Below are 21,177 nucleotides of genomic sequence, written 5' to 3' on the forward strand. Positions count from 1 at the left end.
TTTAAAAAGCTGTCACCGCTTACCTAACTAACTGCTCAACTGGACGTTACCTTGCTGTTTGTATTCCCACCACAAAGCCCCGTCGGTCGGGTGCAAATGCAATTCGACTCGGATCGAGATCCGAATAAAATCTCAATCTACTTTTTGTACTTATTTTTTCTTTTTTATAATGCGAAAAATCAGCACTAATGACATTTTTTTTTCTTAATAATTAATATAAAAGTGGCATGAATTGTTAAATAAGTCAACTATTGTCCTGTATTGTCCGAATGCTAAACAGGGTATTGCCCGATTCATATTGAATCCGGCCCATAACGTTCGAAGTTAATTCTCACAAATGCCCCTATTTGGAGGGGCTTCTTCAATTTTTGCACCTTTAATTTGTGGTCTTTAATTTTTACCCTACGACACTTTTCACGCAGCAAAAGATTAGATTTCGATCGCTATAAATTTGTTTTTTGTATCACAATATTTCATAAATTATGTCGGATATGACAAAATTTTTAAAACTCAGCATAAAAATGACAAAAAACACATTAACCTCCACAAAAAGGCACGCTATTCAACTAAAAAGGAATAAAAGATATATACCTAAAAAAAAAAATGAATAACTCTAGTTTCTGAACACTATAACAAATTATGAAAATACTACTCCCTCTGTCTCAAAAAAATTATCCTCCTTTCTTTTTTAGTCTGTCTCAAAAATATTGTCAACTTTTTATTAGAAACAATTTAACTTTATGAAATGATTTACAGCCACACAAATATCTAATGCTTGTTTTGGACCACACATTTCAAAAGTCTTCCTTTATTTTGTAAACTTTGTGCCAAGTCAAAAGAGGATAATCTTTTTGGGACGAAGGGAGTATAAAACTTAATTCTTATAGAACTTTTGTCGAGTAAAATGAAAATATAATTTTTGAATATAAATGTTATAAAATTTATGCCGAGCGAATCATGTATAATATTTACATTAAATGAGCTGGAGGAGCCAAATTTAACAACAGGACTAAAAGGGCCAGAAACTTAAGACCAATGCGTTTGATGAATCCTTGCAAAAACTTCATAAATAACGCCATTGACCAAGGTAACGGTTTACAAATAGCCACGCGTACCTTCGAGAACACGTGACCCGATTGGCGAGACAATTAAAACGGACCCACCTGAATCCAACAAACCAAATTAGGGTTTGTAAATTGTTTTGCTTTTATCAATTCAAAAACCGAAAGGAGAAATGTCAATCGTCAATTAGGAGTCTCCAATCGGTTGCGTTGAATTGTTTTGACTATTGAGGCATATGATTTCAATTTAGGGTTTTCCGTTTTATTATTGGATAAATGTTACTAAAGCATGTGATTTCGGCTCTCCGATAATGTGGTTAATCTTTCAATCTAACGAGCTCAGGAGTTTGTAAAGGGAGTGTGAATACTTGCTTGTTAAATTTGGTGAGTGGACTTCTTACCATCAATTAGCTAATTCGAGGTTATACTTTAATCACAAGTCTTCTTTTTGGTTCAGTTAGAGAAAAGGAAAGAACAAAATTTGAAGTCTGATTGATATTAAGAAATCAATCAATTAATCAACTATAACCTTGATATTTTGGTAATATGCAAAGTTTCGGTTAGCGAGATGCTCATTCTCCACTGACGATGAGAAAATTCTGCTCAACGAATCACTTGAGCTGATTTCTCGAATGGTCATTAAACTATTTGTTATTATCTTAGAAAGTCGCTTTCTTTGTTGAAGAAAATTGAAATAAAGATGAAAGATGACTTTCTGAGAAATCAACTCCGAAGTACTTGTAATAAAGACTATCTGAGTAAGGTCTATCCAGTTGGTTCGTTAAGTCATAGTCCAGCTTTATTTCCTGCACATATAGTCTTACAGCCTATTGATTGCTTTGAATTGTAGTGATCATGCATCAGGGGAATTTAATTGTCTGATGTACTTATATGCTTAACTATATGACATTCCACTTGTATATTTAAAAAAAAAATGTACTACTATATGGTATGCATAGAGCACTAAACTTTGAATATCAGGAATGAGAATTGTATTGCTGAAAGGGGTTTTTCGTTGTTTTCTTTTGCTCACAGGAAAAGGAGAAATGGAAGAAGAGGAGGAAGATAAGATTTTACTCAGCAGTTTGGGTGTGACCTCTGCAAATCCCGAAGATATTGAACGTGACGTCTTGGACAAGGTTTGTTCTGCAGAGTTGGAAATGCTGTTTGTCTGAAAACCTTTTGTCAATAACAACTTTGACTAGTTTTGTGAGATGCTTAGATGTTTATAATGCACTTTAGCTCTTGTAGCTGATTGATTCTTCTCTGTGTTACTGGTTACCAAATTTGTTTATATATTGGCAGGCAACAAGGCACGTTGGGGAGAGTAATGAAGCTACAGGGATTGCTGAAGAAGAGATAGTGGAAAGGAAGGAAGAAAATGAAGAAGGACATGATAAGAAATTAGATTTGTTTAATAAATTGAGAGCAGTAGAAGTAGAAATAGATGCGATTAAAGATGGATTTGGACACTTGGAGCGCTTTAGAAGAACTGAGGAGGAAGTCCCTGATACTGATGGTAGCAGCGAGGCAAAGCATACGGAGAGTGAGCAAAGCATGATTCAGGCACCTCTGGATGATTCAAACCTTCAACATGCTTTAGCTGATAATCGTCTAAGAAGTCTTCTCGAAAGAAAGGCTCAACTCAGGGATGAACTTTCAAAATTTGCTAATGATACTTCGCCTGATGCGTTGATGAGAGATCTTGTTAAGGATCAACCTAAATTCAAAAGAAAGGCGAAAGAAGTTCAGAAGTCAAGCAACAAGAAGAGCAAACGGCGGAAGACAGCATTGCTGGATGATGATGATGATTTTGATGCAGTGTTAGCTGCAGCATCTTCTGGATTTGTGGAAACAGTATGTGGTTTTTACGAACTGTAAATTGAAAAGATTTTTATAAGGTGGAAGCTACATGTGTGCGTGTTTGTTTGTCAATAATAAGAAGTACTTCTTTCAACATAAGCATCTAGTATCATACCTAAGCATATGGAGTTCTCATGCTAATCTCATATTACCTCTGTCGCAGGAAAGAGATGCACTAGTAAGAAAAGGAATGTTAACCCCCTTCCACAGGCTCAAAGGCTTTGAACGTCGGATCCATGATTCAGAGTCTTCTGGTAGACAAAGTGCTGCAGCTGATATAAACAGTAATGGTGATGACCTTGCTTCCACCAGTATAGCCAAGGCTGTCCAGTCAATCTCACAGGCAGCTCAAGCTCGTCCAACCACCAAGTTGCTTGATTCTGCATCATTACCAAAACTTGATGCACCAACCCACCCTTTCCAAAGACTAAGAAAACCCCTAAAAATCCCTCAATCATTAGAGATTACAACAGAGAAGAATGGAGAAGGTACTAAAAAGAAGAAAAGGCCGTTACCTAGCAAGAAGTGGAGAAAGTTGGCATCTCGTGAGCTTAGGCAGGACGAAGTGTCAGGTATCTTTATTCACATGCTTCTGTGCTATGTTTAGTGGTAAGGACGCAATGCGTGAAGTTTGGGTTAGGCATGCGTCACGAGCTCAAACCTTGGCACTGATTAAAGCATGGTATTTAAGTGCGAGCGGGGTGGAGTTTTTTTTTTTTTTTTTTTTTTGGGGGGGGGGGGGGGGTCCCTTATAGGGATGTGTGCTGTCAGTCTGTTCGGTTCAGTTTTGAGATTTTCTAGTTGATAAAAGGGAAAACTGAAACCGAACTGAAATTAGTTCGGTTTGGTTTATATTGGTTCAGTTTGGGCCTTACCAGTTGGTGACTTTTTGTTTGGTTGAAGTAAGTCTAAATAGATACTAGTAGCTAGGTAGTGGATGACTAATTTAGGCCTGCTTTGGTTCATGACAGTTTAACTTGAAGGGCATAAGCTGGTCTGCAAATTGATTTAAGGAAGAAGGATTATATTCACATTTGAAATGCACCTCACAACTTACTATGAAAAATCCACTCATAAATAAATAAACAAATACATACAATCAGAGAAACAGCATAAAACAAAATAAGATTAAAAAGCAGTTACTTTGAAATCTATAGGCAGAGAGGAGAAAGTACAGATTTCAAAGGCTGAACTGCTTCAGAACATAACTTTGAGCAGAGTCGCATACTCGGATCCCAAACCATAAGTATCTTACCTGAACTGGAAAAGCAATGTGAACAGTCACCGACAACGGTAATTTGTAAATTTGTAGGCTAAAGTCTGAAGACTGTGAACTGCGTGACGGCAACTTTATATAGTGATGAATAGGGATTAGAAATGCTGTTAATGGAAGAAGAAATTGTGGCTAATCAGGGAAAAAGATGGAACCTCAGGAAGAGAAAACCGATATTGAAAAAAAAAAAAAAAAAAAAAAAGAACTGAAGAGGATTGATGGAAGGCTGAAGGCAATTTGAAATTTCGAAGTCTGAGCTGCTAAAAACCAAAAATTTTGGTTCGAATGCCTACCCCTGCTTCCTAAGTTTTGAACCTGTGAGCACAATTGGGATGATGATCACAAAATATGTGTGTGTGTTTCGCTCTGATATTGTTAATAAATACAGAACAGATTGCTATTTGTGATATATTCTCCTCCCGTCCTGTATAAGTATTTGATTGTTAGCTAATATTCTAGATGCATTGCAAATTCTTCTTGAGAAATTATATTGGTTTTGTAGTTTTGTTTGCTCATGATATATTTTCCTCCAAACATGAATAGCTTTATAATGCCACTCTGTTGCAGTTAAGTTTTGCCTATCAAAGCCAACAGCATGTGGTATGTTTATTCTAGGGACAAGATTGGATAATAAGCTAACATCTGAAATGGAGTGACAAGATTGGATAATAAGCTAACATCTGAAATGGATTTTAGAGGTTCCATCGCTAGAACTCATATCGGTTTCATGTAGCCTGATGTAGTAGTCTTAGTGCTATGATTGGTAAGCTTGATAGAGACTCTAGATTTTAGTGCTAGTTAAGATGTCAAATATTTAGACTGTAAGTTTGAATCTTTCTGTATTCTGCTATATGGTTTCTTAAACATTTTGGTGTTCAAGCAGAATGATATTGGTTGAAAGGTTGGGGGTGGGGGTCATAACATTCACATATGAACATCATATAGACAAAGATGTATATAAAAGGTACTAAACTTTGTTTGTCTGCTGAAGATGTCAATACGTCCAGTCATGAGGACAACAAAGGGGATATTGAAGATGTAGAACCTTCTTTTGTGGAACTTGAAGGTGGATTCAAAATCCCGGAAACTATCTTTAACAAGCTTTTTGACTATCAGAAGGTTGGTGTGCAGTGGCTGTGGGAACTTCACTGTCAAAGAGCTGGTGGGATAATTGGAGATGAGATGGGTCTTGGTAAAACCATACAGGTTTTATCTTTTCTTGGATCACTGCATTTTAGCGATATGTATAAGCCAAGCATTGTTATTTGTCCGGTCACACTTTTGAGGCAATGGAAGAGGGAAGCTAAAACATGGTATCCCAGCTTCCACGTGGAGATATTACATGATTCAGCTCATAATCTATCAAGTAAAAAGAAGCAAGTGGATTCTGAAAGTGACTATGAAAGCGAAGATCTGCTCGATAGTGAGACTGAAGGAAACAAATCTTCTAAGACTTCCAAAAAATGGGATCCCGTGATAGCTCGTGTTGTAAGATCCAATTCTGGGCTATTGATCACCACTTATGAGCAACTCCGTCTATTGGGGGAGAAATTAATTGACATTGAATGGGGTTATGCAGTGTTAGATGAAGGGCATCGGATTCGGAACCCAAATGCTGAAGTTACTCTTGTATGCAAGCAGCTCCAGACTGTTCACCGTATCATAATGACAGGGGCCCCAATTCAAAACAAGCTGAGTGAACTGTGGTCATTGTTTGATTTTGTCTTCCCGGGAAAGTTGGGAGTTCTACCTGTGTTTGAGGCTGAATTTGCTGTTCCCATATCTGTTGGGGGTTATGCTAATGCAACACCGTTGCAGGTTTCCACAGCTTACAGGTTGGTGTTTTATCCCATAATAGAGCTATGTAGATTTCCGTAGTTACTTTCTACTCCTGATTTTTAGCTTCTATCCAAGTCGGAGGCAAAGGGACTATCTATGTTTTGTATTTATTTTTTCTATTTTTACTCAATTTTTTTATATTTAATTCTGGATGAACTTATTAAAGATGAAGAAAAGGAAATCTGTAGTAGTGACCTCTTGCCCTGTGAGGACAAAAGTAAAACTAAAAAGAAGCCAAAAATGGGATAATACTGATTAGAAATTTAGAACTTGGCGCATGTTGGACCCTGGAGGGGATTTGAGGTGGTCCCCACAAGGGGATGTGGCATTGAGTTTTGTGGTTCATTCTGTGGCTTTGCGCTGTTGATATGCAGATGTGCTGTGGTGTTGCGTGACTTAATCATGCCTTACCTCCTCCGGCGGATGAAAGCTGATGTCAATGCTAATCTCACTAAGAAAACTGAGCATGTCCTGTTCTGTAGCCTTACACCAGAGCAGCGATCTGTTTACCGAGCTTTTCTTGCCAGCTCTGAGGTTGAACAGATCTTTGATGGGAGCAGGAACTCTCTCTCTGGAATCGATGTTATGCGGAAAATTTGCAACCACCCCGATCTTCTCGAGAGAGAACACTCCGGTAGAGATCCAGACTATGGAAATCCTGAACGCAGTGGAAAAATGAAAGTTGTTGCAGAAGTGCTCAAGGTATGGAAGGAACAGGGGCACCGTGTTCTCCTTTTTTCTCAAACTCAACAGATGCTGGATATTCTTGAGAAATTTCTGGTTACATGTGAATTCAGTTATAGGCGAATGGATGGTGTCACTCCTGTAAAGCAGAGGATGGTTTTGATAGATGAATTTAACAATACAGATGATATTTTCATCTTCATCCTGACAACAAAAGTTGGTGGTCTGGGGACAAACTTGACTGGAGCTAACAGAGTAATCATTTTTGATCCAGACTGGAACCCATCAACTGATATGCAGGTACTTGTACTCTTATCCTCTTGTTATTGATTTTCCAATTATGGAGAGATTGAGATTCTTGATCCCTAGACAACAGGCTGATTTGTGTTGTTGGACATCAAATATTGCTTCTTATACTTTAGCCCCTTGACTAATGCTTCAAATTTCGTTTTTAAAAAAAATGATAATGAATATTTAAAAAAAGGAAAAGAAAAGAAAAAATTTGAGGATGCAGAAACAGGTTTAAGGTAGTGAACCCGTCCAGAAGTTGAGGATGCAACTTATGATTAAATCGGTTACAAAGGTTTTGATAAGATTAATCACTACAGTACGGTTTGGGGGAAAGGGATTTGCGGAGCTGTGAATGCTTATTTTTTTGGATGAGATATAGGGGAGCTGTGAAAGGTTTTTGCTCTTATTTAAATACAGTAACATTGAAGTGCAAAATTGAACCCAAACAATTAAGTTTCTCTTTTAAATTTCCTTACAGAGGAGAATACTGGTAGCTTGTCACTTGTCAGTGTGATTTAACATTAAATATAAACAAGCAAAATGAATAAAATAAAACAAACAAGTGAAGAACAAACTAGAGGAAAGGTCTTAGATATTTGTCAAATTAGAAGAGAGGAGAGGTGTATTCAGTTCTTTATTGAACTAGGGTGGATATCTAAGTAAATATTTTTAGTAGGGGTGGGGTGGATGTCTAAGTAATACTTTATATTTGTTCAATGTTTTTAATTGGGACCTTTACATAGGACAGGCCAGGGAGCGTGCTTGGCGTATTGGTCAGAAAAAAGATGTTACCGTGTATAGATTGATTACCCGAGGAACCATTGAGGAGAAGGTGTATCATCGACAGATTTACAAGCACTTTCTTACCAACAAAATATTGAAAAACCCGCAGCAAAGAAGATTTTTCAAAGCAAGAGATATGAAAGATCTCTTTACATTAAATGATGATGGCAATGGGGGATCTACAGAAACATCTAGTATATTCAGCCAAGTAGCTGAAGATGTGAACATTGTTGGGGCTCCTGATAATCAAGATAAACCATATTTTAAAGCACCGCCAGAAAAGGATAATGGGTCCAAGATTGGCGAGGGAAACAACTCAGATACCAAGGGAAAAGCGGGAGATGATAACAACAATGGGGAATTAGATGAAGAAACAAGTATCCTGCGGGGTCTTTTTGATGCTCATGGGATCCATGTAAGTTCTCTATTTTTGCAAGTCAGTGCGCAGTATGCTTCGTGTTCCCGTACCCGTAGTCCATTTGTCACCGTGTGCTTCTGTTTCAATGTAATCTGAATCCTGGGTTTTGAGTTAAATTTTGCTCCTGTTTTTCATATTCTTTTAATCACCTTTATTTATCAGTCATTTTCTTTGTTTTACTTGCCTTATTTATCTTTTCTGCTTTGCCAGAGTGCAATGAATCATGATGCTATCATGAATGCTCATGATGAAGAAAAGTTGAAGCTAGAGGAGCAGGCTTCCCAAGTAGCTCAAAGAGCTGCAGAAGCACTCCGGCAATCAAGAATGCTTCGAAGCCGTGAAAGTGTAGCAGTGCCAACCTGGACTGGCAGATCAGGAGCTGCTGGAGGGCCATCATCTGCTAAAAAGAAATTTGGTTCTACTGTTAATCCTCAATTAACCAGCAAATCATCTGAAGAATCATCGAGTGACTATGCTATCAGGACAAATGCTTTAGCTGCAGGGGCATCTGCTGGAAAAGCATTATCTTCAGCGGAGTTATTGGCTAGGATTAGGGGGAATCAAGAGAAAGCTGTTAGTGATGGACTTGTACATCAGTTTGGTATGTCAACGGCTTCAACCTCCAACAGCAGAGCAGGATCTCTAAGTAGTGGGCACCGGAGTGCATCTTCTAGCCATGTGGTTCAGCCAGAAGTGTTGGTTCGCCAGATCTGTACATTTATACAACAGAGAGGTGGAAAGACCAATTCAGCCAGTATTGTAGATTATTTCAGGGACAGGGTACCATCAAAGGATCTGCCACTGTTCAAGAATCTATTGAAGGAAATTGCGATTCTGGAGAAAAACCCTGGCGGATCTTTCTGGGTTCTAAAGCCTGAATATCAGGATCAATAATGCCTTCCTAGTTCAAACATATGATCCATGAACTCCGCTTCTGTGCTTTCTCAGAAATGAAATATCATATTGCCACTAGAACATCTCAAGTGATTCAAATTTCATTTTTCAGTTAGAAGTTTGCCATTCCTCGAGGGTCAAGGTGACGCATTCGTTAGGCTGAGAGATTTTCGTTTTAGTTCTCAGCATCTTTGGTCAGTATAATACTCTAGGTAGTTGGACCTATGGGCAGTGTACATAGTTGGATAGGTTTCTGCTTCCCATAAGTCATTGATTTTTCTTGTAACAGCAAATAGTTGATACTCCGGAAACAAAGCTGTGCACGAAAAAAAAAAAAAAATTCCTGTGCACAAAAAAATAATAATTCTTCTTTTGCTTGTCTTACAGCTGCCCGTTTCATTTGGTTTCAGTATGCGCATAATACACAAAAGCTGCATTTTGCGGCAAACTTAATCAATGGACTTATATTTGGTTGCAGTTGAAATAGTTGAACCTTGGAGGAGTAAACAAACTAACAAAGTGAGAAAATTCAATTGTCACCTCTTGAGTTGTTTGGAAGCATTTCAGTTACTCAAAGCGAAGGAACGATTTCTCCCTCGAGAGCGCAATAGAATTCAACTTCTTATTGTTTTGTTGATACTTTTTGAATCAGTGGTTGGAAGCTAGTAAATAGACAGTTGCAGCAGGAGGAAACATCGTCTAGTCATTTTCATTTTGAAGAAAGGGAAGATGAAGCTAGAGGAAATTGGGAAATATATTTAATGGAGAACCCGAAAAAAGGAAGTTAAGTACTTGTTTAGCCTTAAAACGGAGAACAATTAAATTTATTCGTGATGCCAAAGATATGTGGCTAAATTCAATTATGAATTAAATTGCAAGATAAGGCAATAAGTAAATTAAGAAGCAGATCTGACCAACTATTAAGTATGTCTGATCTCGGGTACGTAGACCAAGGTTGACACCCTCTGGTGAGTACTTACAAGGTGAACAATAGAGATGAATTTAAGAACAAGTGAGAATGGTTTCAAAGGATTCTTATTATTTTTGATATGAACTCTTTCTCCCTTTTTTCTTTTCTACCCCTTTAATGGATGAGAACCTCCTCTTTATATAGTAGAGGAGTTTCAACCCTAGTACAATTCTAAATAAAGAAAAGAAATCTGGTGACAGCTGTTTACCGAGATCGACGCCGAATTATCCGGTTGAGGGCGGATATTTCGGTCTTCTCCTTATGGCAGTCAACCGCCCTTCCTTTATCGCCTCATCTCGGCCCGAGCTCGAAGCCTCGTTCCCGGTGAGACGGTCGTATCGTGACCGAGCATAACCATGACAACGGGAAACCGAGCGTGCCTGTATCGTCAGTTTTATCCGTACACAGTACTAACATTTCTAGATCTCAAATGAGTACAAGAAAGTAAATATGAGGAACGTAAGTTACTATACACACTTTAGGTACTTTACAACTTCGAAAATTTCCTTGGAAAACGTTTCAAAAACTTTAAACTCCAAATTTTATTTATGCGTACTGATTCACTAACTTAATTTTTCTCAAGGCTCGGAAGAAATGTTAATCCTTTTTTATTCCATGCATGGCGTCTTAGCAGCACCGAAGCAACTTATCATGGTCGTCATTATTTGCTTTACATCTAGTCTGTATTTTTGACACTGATTGACAGACAAGAACAAATGGAAGACAATTTTTCTTCGAAAAAGTAAGGATATCATTTAGCTATTTAGCACCAAGATGTCAGCTCTAGTAATTTTTTTTTTTTTTTTTTTTTTTGAGGAATAGTTCATTTGAGGGATACCAAAAACCTTAGGAGCATAAGAAAAAGAGCACAACAAATAAAAGCATCTCAACTCATATAAGCTTAATGGATCACACCAAGGACTTGGAAGTGTTAAATTACATGAAATATAAATAAGAATATGTTTTCGAAATCATCTCAGTGCAATAAATCAGTTACTTCCGGAATGCTCGACAGACATTTGTGTAAAATAAGATATTTTCCTTATTGCATGTAATACAGAAGCTCGATTAGGATGTCGAGCGAGTACATTAACATATTCCACCGCAGTTATCTTCCAAAATGCGAGGAAAAACTACCATGACATATTTCTCTTCCATTTTCTGATTCCCGGTCTATCTTTCTATGGTAATACAACAGCGATCATACATGTAAGCCATATTTAACACACAAAAAATTAAAATGCTGCCCATCCAGCTGCTGTAGTTTTACTTGATCCAGATCCAGTGGTAGAAGGAAGGCTTCTCTGTAGATGCCAATAAGGATATTTGATATTAAAAGACTTGATCACTTCAACATGAAATAATTGCTCATGATGAAGTCATAGCAAACAGGTAAAAAGAACATCACATGAGTCATAAAAGAACATAACCATTGAAACTCAAGTTCCAATCAACAAGTGACACACATATGTTTTGTTCTTTGAATAGACCAACCAGACTATGTTTCACATGTTATGATAGCAAGAGATATTTCATCAATATCTGCAGAACAAGTGTTCATTAGAGCAGGCAACAATAGTAAAACCAAGTCGCCAAAAGATTCCAAACGTCTGTTAGATTGTTTTGTTGATCAAAGTCACTGTTGGCTATTATTCTCGACTGAAAGCAGTATGCAAATAGCTACCTTCATAGGAAGCATTAGGAAAGGGATATGACAATACCTCGATTTGAGAGAGATCTGAAAGCGGATCGGTGGAATTCCTGGCACTTTCCTTTGACCCCTTGAGAGCAATACTGGGAGTAGTAGAAGTCTTTCGAGAAATGGCTGGATCATTCGGAGGGGGTGGAAGAGGAGACCTGATCTTGTTACCTCCACTAGGTGGAGGCGCAAGGGCTGGGGTTTTTTTCACAGCTCCAGTTGTTCCTGCTGCCAATCCCACAGCTGAAAGCATGCCTGTCCCACTAGATGGTTTGTTCTTCACATTTATCCGGATTGTTTCACCTTCCTATACACCAAACTACCAAAAGTTATTAACTTTAGATAAATAGCAGAGATTGTTATCGAGGATAATCCAATGATTACAATTAATTTTGAATGCATATTGGGACAGCGCGAGTAACATTAAGTCCGAATGAGAAGATCAAGGAACTGGAGAAATGAAGATCATAACAAGAAAACCAAATCAGGGAAACAAATTATCAGGTCGGAATCCACATAACATCATAGATGGATGCCCGGGCATTGAGAAGGAAGGACGCTTTCAGAGGCGAGCGGGGCAACTCGAGTTAGACGAGAGGCAGGGATGTAATTTCAAAGAGGATAGGCTGGTTCGCTTAGAGAGAATCTCTTCTATGATCAGGTCCGAATCATGTGTACGCAAGCAGGCTCCGTAAGATTCAGTATAAGTGAACTAGATAAAACGGAATCAGATTCCGCTTTATCTAGTTCAAGTTTTCCTTGCATCAGTACTTAAAACTAAAAAGAAACAAACACCCAATCAGATGCATAAAATTGATTAAGAATCAAACATGGCAAGTGTTTTTATGCTCCCAAACACTAGCCAAAAGAAAAGGTGTAGTCATGGTAAAAGAATCTCTAAGCTCTAATCTAAAATTAGACATTTGAAGCATACTAGATTTGCAAAATACGCTCATCTTCTCTTTTGCCTGTTCGAATAAGCATCTGCTCGAATTTAGTCCTGTATTAGCTAAATTCCTACCTAACTTGATCATTATATCCAGCTCTCATTTTATAACGGGAACATTCACAAAAAGCATCTAACAAATTTACCCATCCTAATTAGCAAAAGGACTCTCCTCTTTTCCATTGGTGCATTTGTTTTGTATCTTGCTATTTTGTTGTCTATTTTCTTACAATCCTATGCCGGATACCTTTCTTTTGAGTTGAGGGTCTATCGGAAGCAGCCTCTCTACTAGGGGTGGGCATGGTACGATAGATGCCTAAATTACTCGGACTCTTCACTTTCGATGCCGCACCCTTGTCAAGCGTGGGTGTGGGTGCGGGTTCCGTACTAGATATGGTCAACTGATTTTGGGTACTTCAACCAAAATCGACGGAGAAATTCAGGACAAATACAGAGATTTTTGTAATCAAAACAAAAACTAAGGTGAAATTGAAGAAAACGAAATACCTTGTTTATAGAAATTTCTATGTCAGTCCTTCTCCTTATATATCCTTCTAGGATTTTCCTCTTGATCAATATTTTCGCCTCGAAATACCTTGTAAGTTTTTCACATAATGTCTCATAATTTAGACAAATAATTCATTTTTAGGTAATTGAATTAATTTTAGCTGAATTCCCGCACCTGTATCCCTACATGGATCCATATCCCCGAATCTTTAAACTTAGATCATGAAGGACCTAGGACATAAGCACCCGTATTGGACATAAGCACCCAAGTCCGAGCAATTTAGGTAGATACCGATTACCACACTAAAACCGAAATTTTTGATATCGCGATTTCGGCATTATTGTATTTGGTATGCACTTTAAAAATATTTGGTATTCGATACGGTATTCAGTATTTTTATAAGAGAAATACTAAATACCAAATACCATACAGTATATAGTTACAGATACAACTCATATATATTATTAATATACTAACAAATATATAAACTAGTATTAATAAAAAAAACTAATTGTTTAGACGTTGGAACTTTGACTACTCTATCTTAATCGACAAGTCCTTTTTGTGTAATTGATTAACGAAGGGAATTGCTTATATTTTCTTTTGAATATTTTTATATGCTTAAGGTGTTGGTATGATATAATTGAGACATTTTTTGAATAGCCGAAGTCGTAATTCTCTATTATATGAGTATATGTAAGTTGAAGTCGAACAAACTATGGTTACCGATTTACTGTATCAGCAAATACCGAACCCAACTTAAAAATACCGAAACATACCGAATTAATTTGGTACGGTAATGGGTAAAGTATATTTAAAAACCGAAAACAGAAATTACCGACCGAAGTTTCCAATACTATACCATGCCCACCCCTAGTCTCTACCTCACAAAGGTAGGGGGTGAGGTATGCGTACATCCTACCCTCCGCAGACCCCACTTGTTGGATTGCACGGGATGTGTTGTTGTTGTTGATTAGCAAAAGGACAGATATTCTTGGTTCATTATCAAATAACCACTCATTCACAAACTTCCTGTGGGACTTTCCGTAAGTTAAAAATGAGTTCTTTTAGGATGATCTATCCTAGGGAGTTTTCACTATCAGATAGTTCAAATGCATATGATTTAGGTTCAATTACTATTCAATTATCCTCTCCAAGCAACTGTATTAACAAACTGAAAAGCAAATTTCTTTCGTAACAAGAACCAACAACATACCCAGTGAAATCCCACAAGTGGGGTATGTGGAGGGTAGAGTGCACGCAGACCTCATGAGAGTAAAGAGATTGTTTTCGATAGACCCTCAGCTCAAGTAAAGCATATCAAAATAAGAATGAAAAGAAAATACAGTAGAGAATAACATTAGCAACAACAAAGTAAGGAAGACTTTTGAATTTTATAATCTTAAATTAAAGAAACGTAGAATGTACCAAAATACCATTTAATCTTGTGATGTTAAACATGTCATGTGGAAAGTTGGAATTAAAGAGTTTCCAAAAAAAAAAAAAAAAAGAAAAGAAAGAGACATTATTTTTAAAAAGGCTAAAAAGGAAAGTAAGACAAATAAATTGAAACAGATGGAGCAATACGATAACTGAAGCAAAGAAAACAACAAATAATAATAAAATTGAAGAAATAGGAATGTAGGAGAATAAAAAATAAAACCTTTAATCGGTGATTAACGGCAGGATGAATATCAATGTGATTATCATCACCAGCCTCACCATCTCCAACATCCTTCTCAATCTCTCTCTTCACATACTTCTCATGATCAGATAACGCCACATTAAAATCAAACGCTTCATTCCTTTCATTAAACCCTAACCCTACAAACGCATGTTTCCCTCTCCCATCCTCGATCTTCAACACGAAGTACCTGTTATGGAATCAAAGAAACGGGAGAGAAAATCGAAGTGAGAAAGAATGAAAACTCTTTGTATTAATTTTTCTTGCATTGAATATAAAATAATACATCACTAATTTACATTACAGAGAAGTAAAGAAAATAGAATAAAAAGGAAGTATGTTATTTTCTTTATAGATGCTAAACTAAAAGCAAACCACATATTGGTATGTAATTAATGTATATCCTAGACTTTGAAGTAAACCATACTCCTCCGTCCCAATTCAAGTGTTTTACTTTCCTTTTTTGTGCGTCTCAAAAAGAGTCACTCTTTCTATAATTCGTAAGTTTTCAAATTCCAACATTCTACATGGCAAGTTGAAGACCACAAGATTTAAGGGGTCATTTGTTAGGCGGGATAAGATGGCATATCCCGGGATTAAGTTTGGGATAAATTTTACACCTTGTTTTGGTTGAAAACTTATACCTTCAACCGAACAAGGTATACAATTTTTCCCAAACTTAGGCCCCGTTTGTCCATAGATACCAAAAAAAAAATTCACTTTTTTTGGAATTTGGGAGTTGGAGTTGGAGTTGTGTTTGGCCATAGTTTTTGAAATTTTAGTTTTTGGTGAAATGTAGTTGTAAAAAAGTGAAAAAAGTGAAATTTTTTGAAAAATAAATTTTTTGAGTTTTTGGTATTCCGGAAGTTGTATTCGGAATTCTCACAGCCAAACGCTGATTCCGGAAAAAAGTGAAAAAAAAATTTCGGAATAAAGTGAATAATTCTTATGGCCACACGGGGGCTTAGTCTTGGATATCCCATCTTATACCATCAAGCTTGGTATTATTTTATCCCACCTCCCAGGTGGGCTAAACAATTAGTTCAGGAATTATAATCCCAAGACAACCTCTAATGGACTACTACACATCTTTAATATAAGACCACGAGATCCAAAAGTCTCTCTTTATCCGGTCAAACTAATACACTTAAATTGAGACGGAGGGAGTAACATAAAAAGAAAGTAAATATTCTACCACATTAATGCAAATCATCATAACATACAAGTAATGTAAATTTTTTCACAGTTACCTCGACGAGTCGAGAACAGATTCAACCGAGCTCTCTCTCTGTCCGGGCCCCACAAAACACGCCGCGAATAGCTCTCCGGTATTCGGATCTTCGAGTCGGATCTCGCAACGCTCTTTGCAGGATACGACCCGGACCCGACCCGTCCAGATCTTATCGGATTGTAACCATTCACCGCATTTGTAACCCCCGCTAGTTGGACGTGGAGGGATTTTGAAAACGGATACCTCACGCACTACAAGGAGCGTGTGCTCAAACGATTCTTCATCTTCCTCCTCGAACGACATCGTCTTGTGGAGATCAAAAACAAAAAAGAAAAGAAAATCAGTCTTTTCAGGTGTTTTTGAGTTCAGATTTTTGGAGTGGAGGTGGTTGCTGTTTTTGGTAGGACAGAAGAGACGTGTTGGAGTTGAGAATTTTACTTATTTGCCCTCAATGTATTTTCGAGAAAATGACAAAAATGGTCCAATTTTGGTCCAAGTTTGTCAAAAGTTAACACTTTTCGTCTCCGTAAAAAATATGATCGAACTGTGTATGTTAGATTTAATGAAAACAGTGGACAAAACATAAGATTCTATCAAATCCTAAAATATTCAACACAAAGCTATTATACTAGACACTAAAAAGATACGTTCTGTTATAGAACAATAAACTAAAACAAGAATATTTGTGAAACGTTAGAGAAGATAATTCTTATTTAACATGAGGGATGAAATACAATGAAGAGAACATCTATAGGAGAGAATTGACTTGGTGTCAAAGTCACAAACTCTAAAATCTCTCCGAAAGATAGACATCACAATATTATAATAATATTTATAACACTCCCCCTTGATGTCTATTTCGATAGATAATATGCCTCATTAAAACCTTACTAAAAAAAAATTCAGTGGGGAAAATTCTCGTGAAGGAAAAAGAGTACATATTTCTAATAATATACATTTTGGTTGCCTCATTAAAAACTTTACAAGAAAAACCTAGTGGGACAAAACCTTGTATAGAAAAAAGAGTACAACATGTATTAACTCCCCCTGATGAGAACTTCAGTCTAAGTATTTGAGTCTTCGCATTCCAATCTTGTGCACCATCTTCTCGAAAGTTGCGGTTGGTAGAGACTTGGTGAACAAATTAGCCATATTATCACTTGAACGAATCTGTTGCACGTTGATATCACCATTCTTTTGGAGCTCGTGTGTGAAGAACAACTTTGGTGAAATGTGCTTTGTCCTATCTCCTTTTATGAATCCTCCTTTCAATTGGGCAATGCATGCTGCATATCTTCATATAAGATTGTGGGTATTTTATCACATTTCAAACCACACTTTTCTCGAATGAGATGTATCATTGACCTCAAACCACACAACTTCACTTCGGCTCGCTTATGAATAGCTATTATCTCAGCGTGATTTGATGAGGTAGCCACAATAGACTGCTTTGTAGATCGCCAAGATATGGCAGCACCCCGCAAATAAATACATAGCCTGTTTGATATCTAGCTTTGTGTGGGTCAGATAAATACCCTGCATCGGCATAACTAACAAGATTGGGACTGCAATTGCAAAAATAAAATAAGCCCAAATCGATAATCCCCTTTAGATACCTCAATATGTGTTTAATTCCGTTCCAGTGTCTCCTTGTAAGAGCACCACTATATCTTGCTAACACATTAACTGAAAATGCTATGTCAGGCCTTGTGGTATTGGCAAGAGACATTAGTGCACCAATTGCACTAAGATATGGTACTTCGTGACCAAGAATTTCCTCATTCTTTTCTTGAGGTCGGAACGGATCTTTATTCGCATCAAGTGATCGAACAACCATCGGAGTACTTAATGGATGTGCTTCATCCATATAAAATCGTTTCAACACTTTCTCTGTATAGGCAGATTGATGGACAAAAATGCCATTTGTCAAATGTTCAATTTGCAAACCAAGGCATAATTTTGTCTTTCTAAGATCTTTCATCTCTTCTTTAAATAATCAATTGCCTTTTTGAGTTCTGCAGGAGTTCCAATAAGGTTTATGTCGTCAACATATACAGCAAGTACAACAAACTCCGATATTACTTTCTTTATAAAAACACATGGGCAAATTGCATCATTTGTATAGCCTTCCTTCAACAAATATTCACTAAGGCGGTTATACCATATGCGCCCGGATTGCTTCAAATCATACAATGATCTTTGTAATCTGATTGAATACATTTCCCGAGACTTTGAACTACATGCTTGTGCATCTTAAATCCTTCGAGGATTTTCATGTATATTTCATTTTCAAGTGATCCATATAGATAGTCGTAACCACATCCGTCAAATGCATCTCAAGTCTCTCATGGACAACGAAACTAATGAGATAACGTAACGTTATTGCATCCATAACAGGAGTATGTCTCTTCATAATCAACACCTGTGCCTTTGTGAAAATCCTTGTGCAACAAGGCGTGCCTTATATCTTTGTATCTCATTTTTCTCATTTCTTTTTTGCACAAAAACCCATTTATAACCAACAGGTTTAATGCCATTAGGTGTTTGGACTACAGGTCCAAAAACTTCCCGTTTGGTAAGCGAGTTTAACTCTGATTGAATTGCCTCTTCTTGCCACTTTGGCCAATCACATCTTTCTTGGCATTCGTTACCGTATGGGGTTCAAGATCCTCACTATCTTGCATAATTCTTGTTGCAACATTATAGGCAAAGACATAATCCACATTTATTTCCAATCGATTCAAATTAGTCCCAACATTAATTGGATTAATTGATATTTCCTCATTTTCTTGAGTCTCAGGCTCATTGATTTCTTCAAGAATATCAGTATTGTTCAAATCTTGAATTTCTTTATGAGGCTCTTTTGTAGTGTCATCTCGACCATTTATTTTTCTTTTTCTAGGATTTCGATCCTTGGAACCCAATGGTCTACCACGCTTCTGGCGTGCTTTGGACTCATTTGCTATGACACTAGTAGATGGTCCTATAGGGACATCAATCTGAATCGGGACACTCTCTGCAGGAATATGTGATTTGGTAATCCTTTTCAAATCTGTAAATGCGTCTGGCATTTGATTTGCTATTTTCTGCAAGTGAATAATCTTTTGAACCTCTTGCTCACAAATAGAAGCACGTGGATCAAGATGAGACAATGATGAATTATTTCACAAAATTTCCCTTTTTATTTCATTATTCTCTCTCCCTAATTCTGGGAAAATTGTCTCATCAAATTGACAATCTGCAAATCGAGTAGTAAACAAATCTCCGGTTAATGGTTCAAGGTAGCGAATAATGGAGGGCGATTCAAACCCAACATATATTCCTAATCTTCTTTGGGGACCCATCTTGGTGTGATGTGGTGGTACTACAGGCACATATACGGCACATCCAAAATTCTTAGATGAGATATATTAGGTTCATGACCAAAAACCAATTGCAACGAAGAAAATTTATGATAGTTTGTCGGTCTGAGACGAACAAGTGTTGCTGCATGCAAATAGCGTGACCCCACACAGCCGTGGGCAACCTCGTTTTCATGAGTAATGGTCTTGCAATCAATTGCGTACGTTTAATTAATGACTGCAAGGCCATTTTGAGTGTAAACATGAGCTACGGGATGTTCAACTCTTATCTCAATTGATAAACAATAATCATTAAATGTTTGGGATGAAAACTCGCAAAGATTATCAAGGCGAATAGACTTTATCGGATTATCGTGAAATTGTGCCGTAATCGAATGATTTGTGCCAATAATTTCGCAAATGCCTGTGTTGCGAGATGACGGTAGGCACACATGAGACCATCTAGAAGAAGCATCTATTAGGACCATAAAATATCTAAATGACCACTAGGGGGGTGAATTGGTCCACAAATATCCCCATGTATACATTCCAAAAAAGGATTCAAACTCAACCTTTTTGTAGGTGATGGCCTAATAATTAACTTGCCTTGATAACAAGAAGGGCAAGAAAATTCAATGTTTAAAAGAATCTTCAGGTTCTTTAATGGATGCCCATTTGAATTTTCTATAATTCGTCTCATCATTATAGATCCAGGGTGTCCCAATCGATCATGCCAAAGTACAAACGTATTGGAGTCCGTAAACTTCTGGTTTATGACAGAATGTGCCTCAATTACTGCAATGTTTGTCCAATATAAGCGTAAGACAAAGCAAGGAACTTTTCTATAACAACTGACTGGCCAGAGACATTCTTGGTGATACCAATATATTCAAGATTCATCTCCCATTGTTTTAATATGGTATCCATTTTGACGGATATCTTTAAAACTTAATAAGTTCCTTCTGGACTTAGGAGAGAACATGGCATCCTTTATAATGAGTTTTGTTCCCTTAGGCAAAATTATGGCGGCTCTTCCGGAGCCTTCAATCAAATTAGTACTATCAGAAATAGTATTAACATTTGCCTTACCCATAAGTAAATGAGAAAAATATTTCTTGTCTTTGAAGATCGTGCGTGTGGTAGTAGAATCAATCAAACATATGTCTTCATAATTGGATTTTAATCCAAACTTACTTTGAGAGTTATCCATATCTTCGAATGAAATGACACAAACAAAGCAAAATAAATACTAAATATTAGTAATTCCAGTAAACTAAATACAAACCAAAGTGTTACAAACAAATGAAACTACACACCAATACAACGTTTCAATATAATAATCCAAGCCAGTATATCATGTAGGATATTTACTTAACTTATTAAGTCAATAGACTAATCTAATAACACATTTTTGTGGATAACCAAAAATTTCTTATACCGAAACAAGGACTCGAAATTAAAAATTATGGTTAACAGAGTTGCTATAAACAATCGCTATAAATAGTACTGTACCCATAATTTCCTTTTCTTTAATTAGGAAAAATAAGCATTTACGAAGTGTAAAGCAAGTACATAAAATAAAAATTTTACACATGCTATTCCTTAATCACGTGAGAATCAATCGTAAAGCAATATGCAGAGACGGGAATAACAAATATTAAAATATTTGGTGAAAAACATGATTGACTTTTA

At 36.9% G+C, this 21,177-nt stretch overlaps 2 protein-coding genes across 2 annotated transcripts; one reads left to right on the plus strand and one right to left on the minus strand.

Moving 5' to 3' along the window:
- Positions 1 to 2,087: 2,087 nt before the first annotated feature.
- Positions 2,088 to 9,490, plus strand: LOC132050596 (protein CHROMATIN REMODELING 8). Its single transcript, XM_059441955.1, has 7 exons — positions 2,088 to 2,200; positions 2,367 to 2,918; positions 3,088 to 3,496; positions 5,189 to 6,032; positions 6,411 to 7,020; positions 7,760 to 8,209; positions 8,423 to 9,490. Exons 1-7 carry the CDS (start codon positions 2,108 to 2,110, stop codon positions 9,104 to 9,106), a joined length of 3,642 nt encoding a protein of 1,213 aa, XP_059297938.1. The 5' UTR covers positions 2,088 to 2,107; the 3' UTR covers positions 9,107 to 9,490.
- A 1,460-nt stretch (positions 9,491 to 10,950) lies between these two features.
- On the minus strand, positions 10,951 to 16,545 carry LOC132050606 (uncharacterized protein At1g03900). The gene is made up of 4 exons (XM_059441959.1): positions 16,164 to 16,545; positions 14,893 to 15,103; positions 11,798 to 12,082; positions 10,951 to 11,380 (listed from the first exon to the last, which is right to left on the minus strand). The coding sequence occupies exons 1-4, from the start codon at positions 16,445 to 16,447 to the stop codon at positions 11,312 to 11,314; spliced, it is 849 nt and encodes a 282-aa protein (XP_059297942.1). The 5' UTR covers positions 16,448 to 16,545; the 3' UTR covers positions 10,951 to 11,311.
- Positions 16,546 to 21,177: the final 4,632 nt, after the last annotated feature.

Source organism: Lycium ferocissimum, chromosome 1 (genome assembly GCF_029784015.1).
Source record: "Lycium ferocissimum isolate CSIRO_LF1 chromosome 1, AGI_CSIRO_Lferr_CH_V1, whole genome shotgun sequence".
Lineage (NCBI taxonomy): Eukaryota > Viridiplantae > Streptophyta > Magnoliopsida > Solanales > Solanaceae > Lycium > Lycium ferocissimum.

What these genes read in the sequence shown, in the direction of transcription:
- LOC132050606 (XM_059441959.1), bottom strand. Translation starts at nt 16,447, where the DNA reads ATGTCGTTCGAGGAGGAAGATGAAGAATCGTTTGAGCACACGCTCCTT. An exon ending in TCTGTTCTCGACTCGTCGAG is followed by an intron (nt 15,104 to 16,163) that starts GTAACTGTGAAA and finishes ATTCCATAACAG; the next exon opens with GTACTTCGTGTTGAAGATCG. An exon ending in CCGTTAATCACCGATTAAAG is followed by an intron (nt 12,083 to 14,892) that starts GTTTTATTTTTT and finishes TTTGGTGTATAG; the next exon opens with GAAGGTGAAACAATCCGGAT.
- LOC132050596 (XM_059441955.1), top strand. Translation starts at nt 2,108, where the DNA reads ATGGAAGAAGAGGAGGAAGATAAGATTTTACTCAGCAGTTTGGGTGTG. An exon ending in TAGGCAGGACGAAGTGTCAG is followed by an intron (nt 3,497 to 5,188) that starts GTATCTTTATTC and finishes TGTCTGCTGAAG; the next exon opens with ATGTCAATACGTCCAGTCAT. An exon ending in CAGGTTTCCACAGCTTACAG is followed by an intron (nt 6,033 to 6,410) that starts GTTGGTGTTTTA and finishes GTTGATATGCAG; the next exon opens with ATGTGCTGTGGTGTTGCGTG.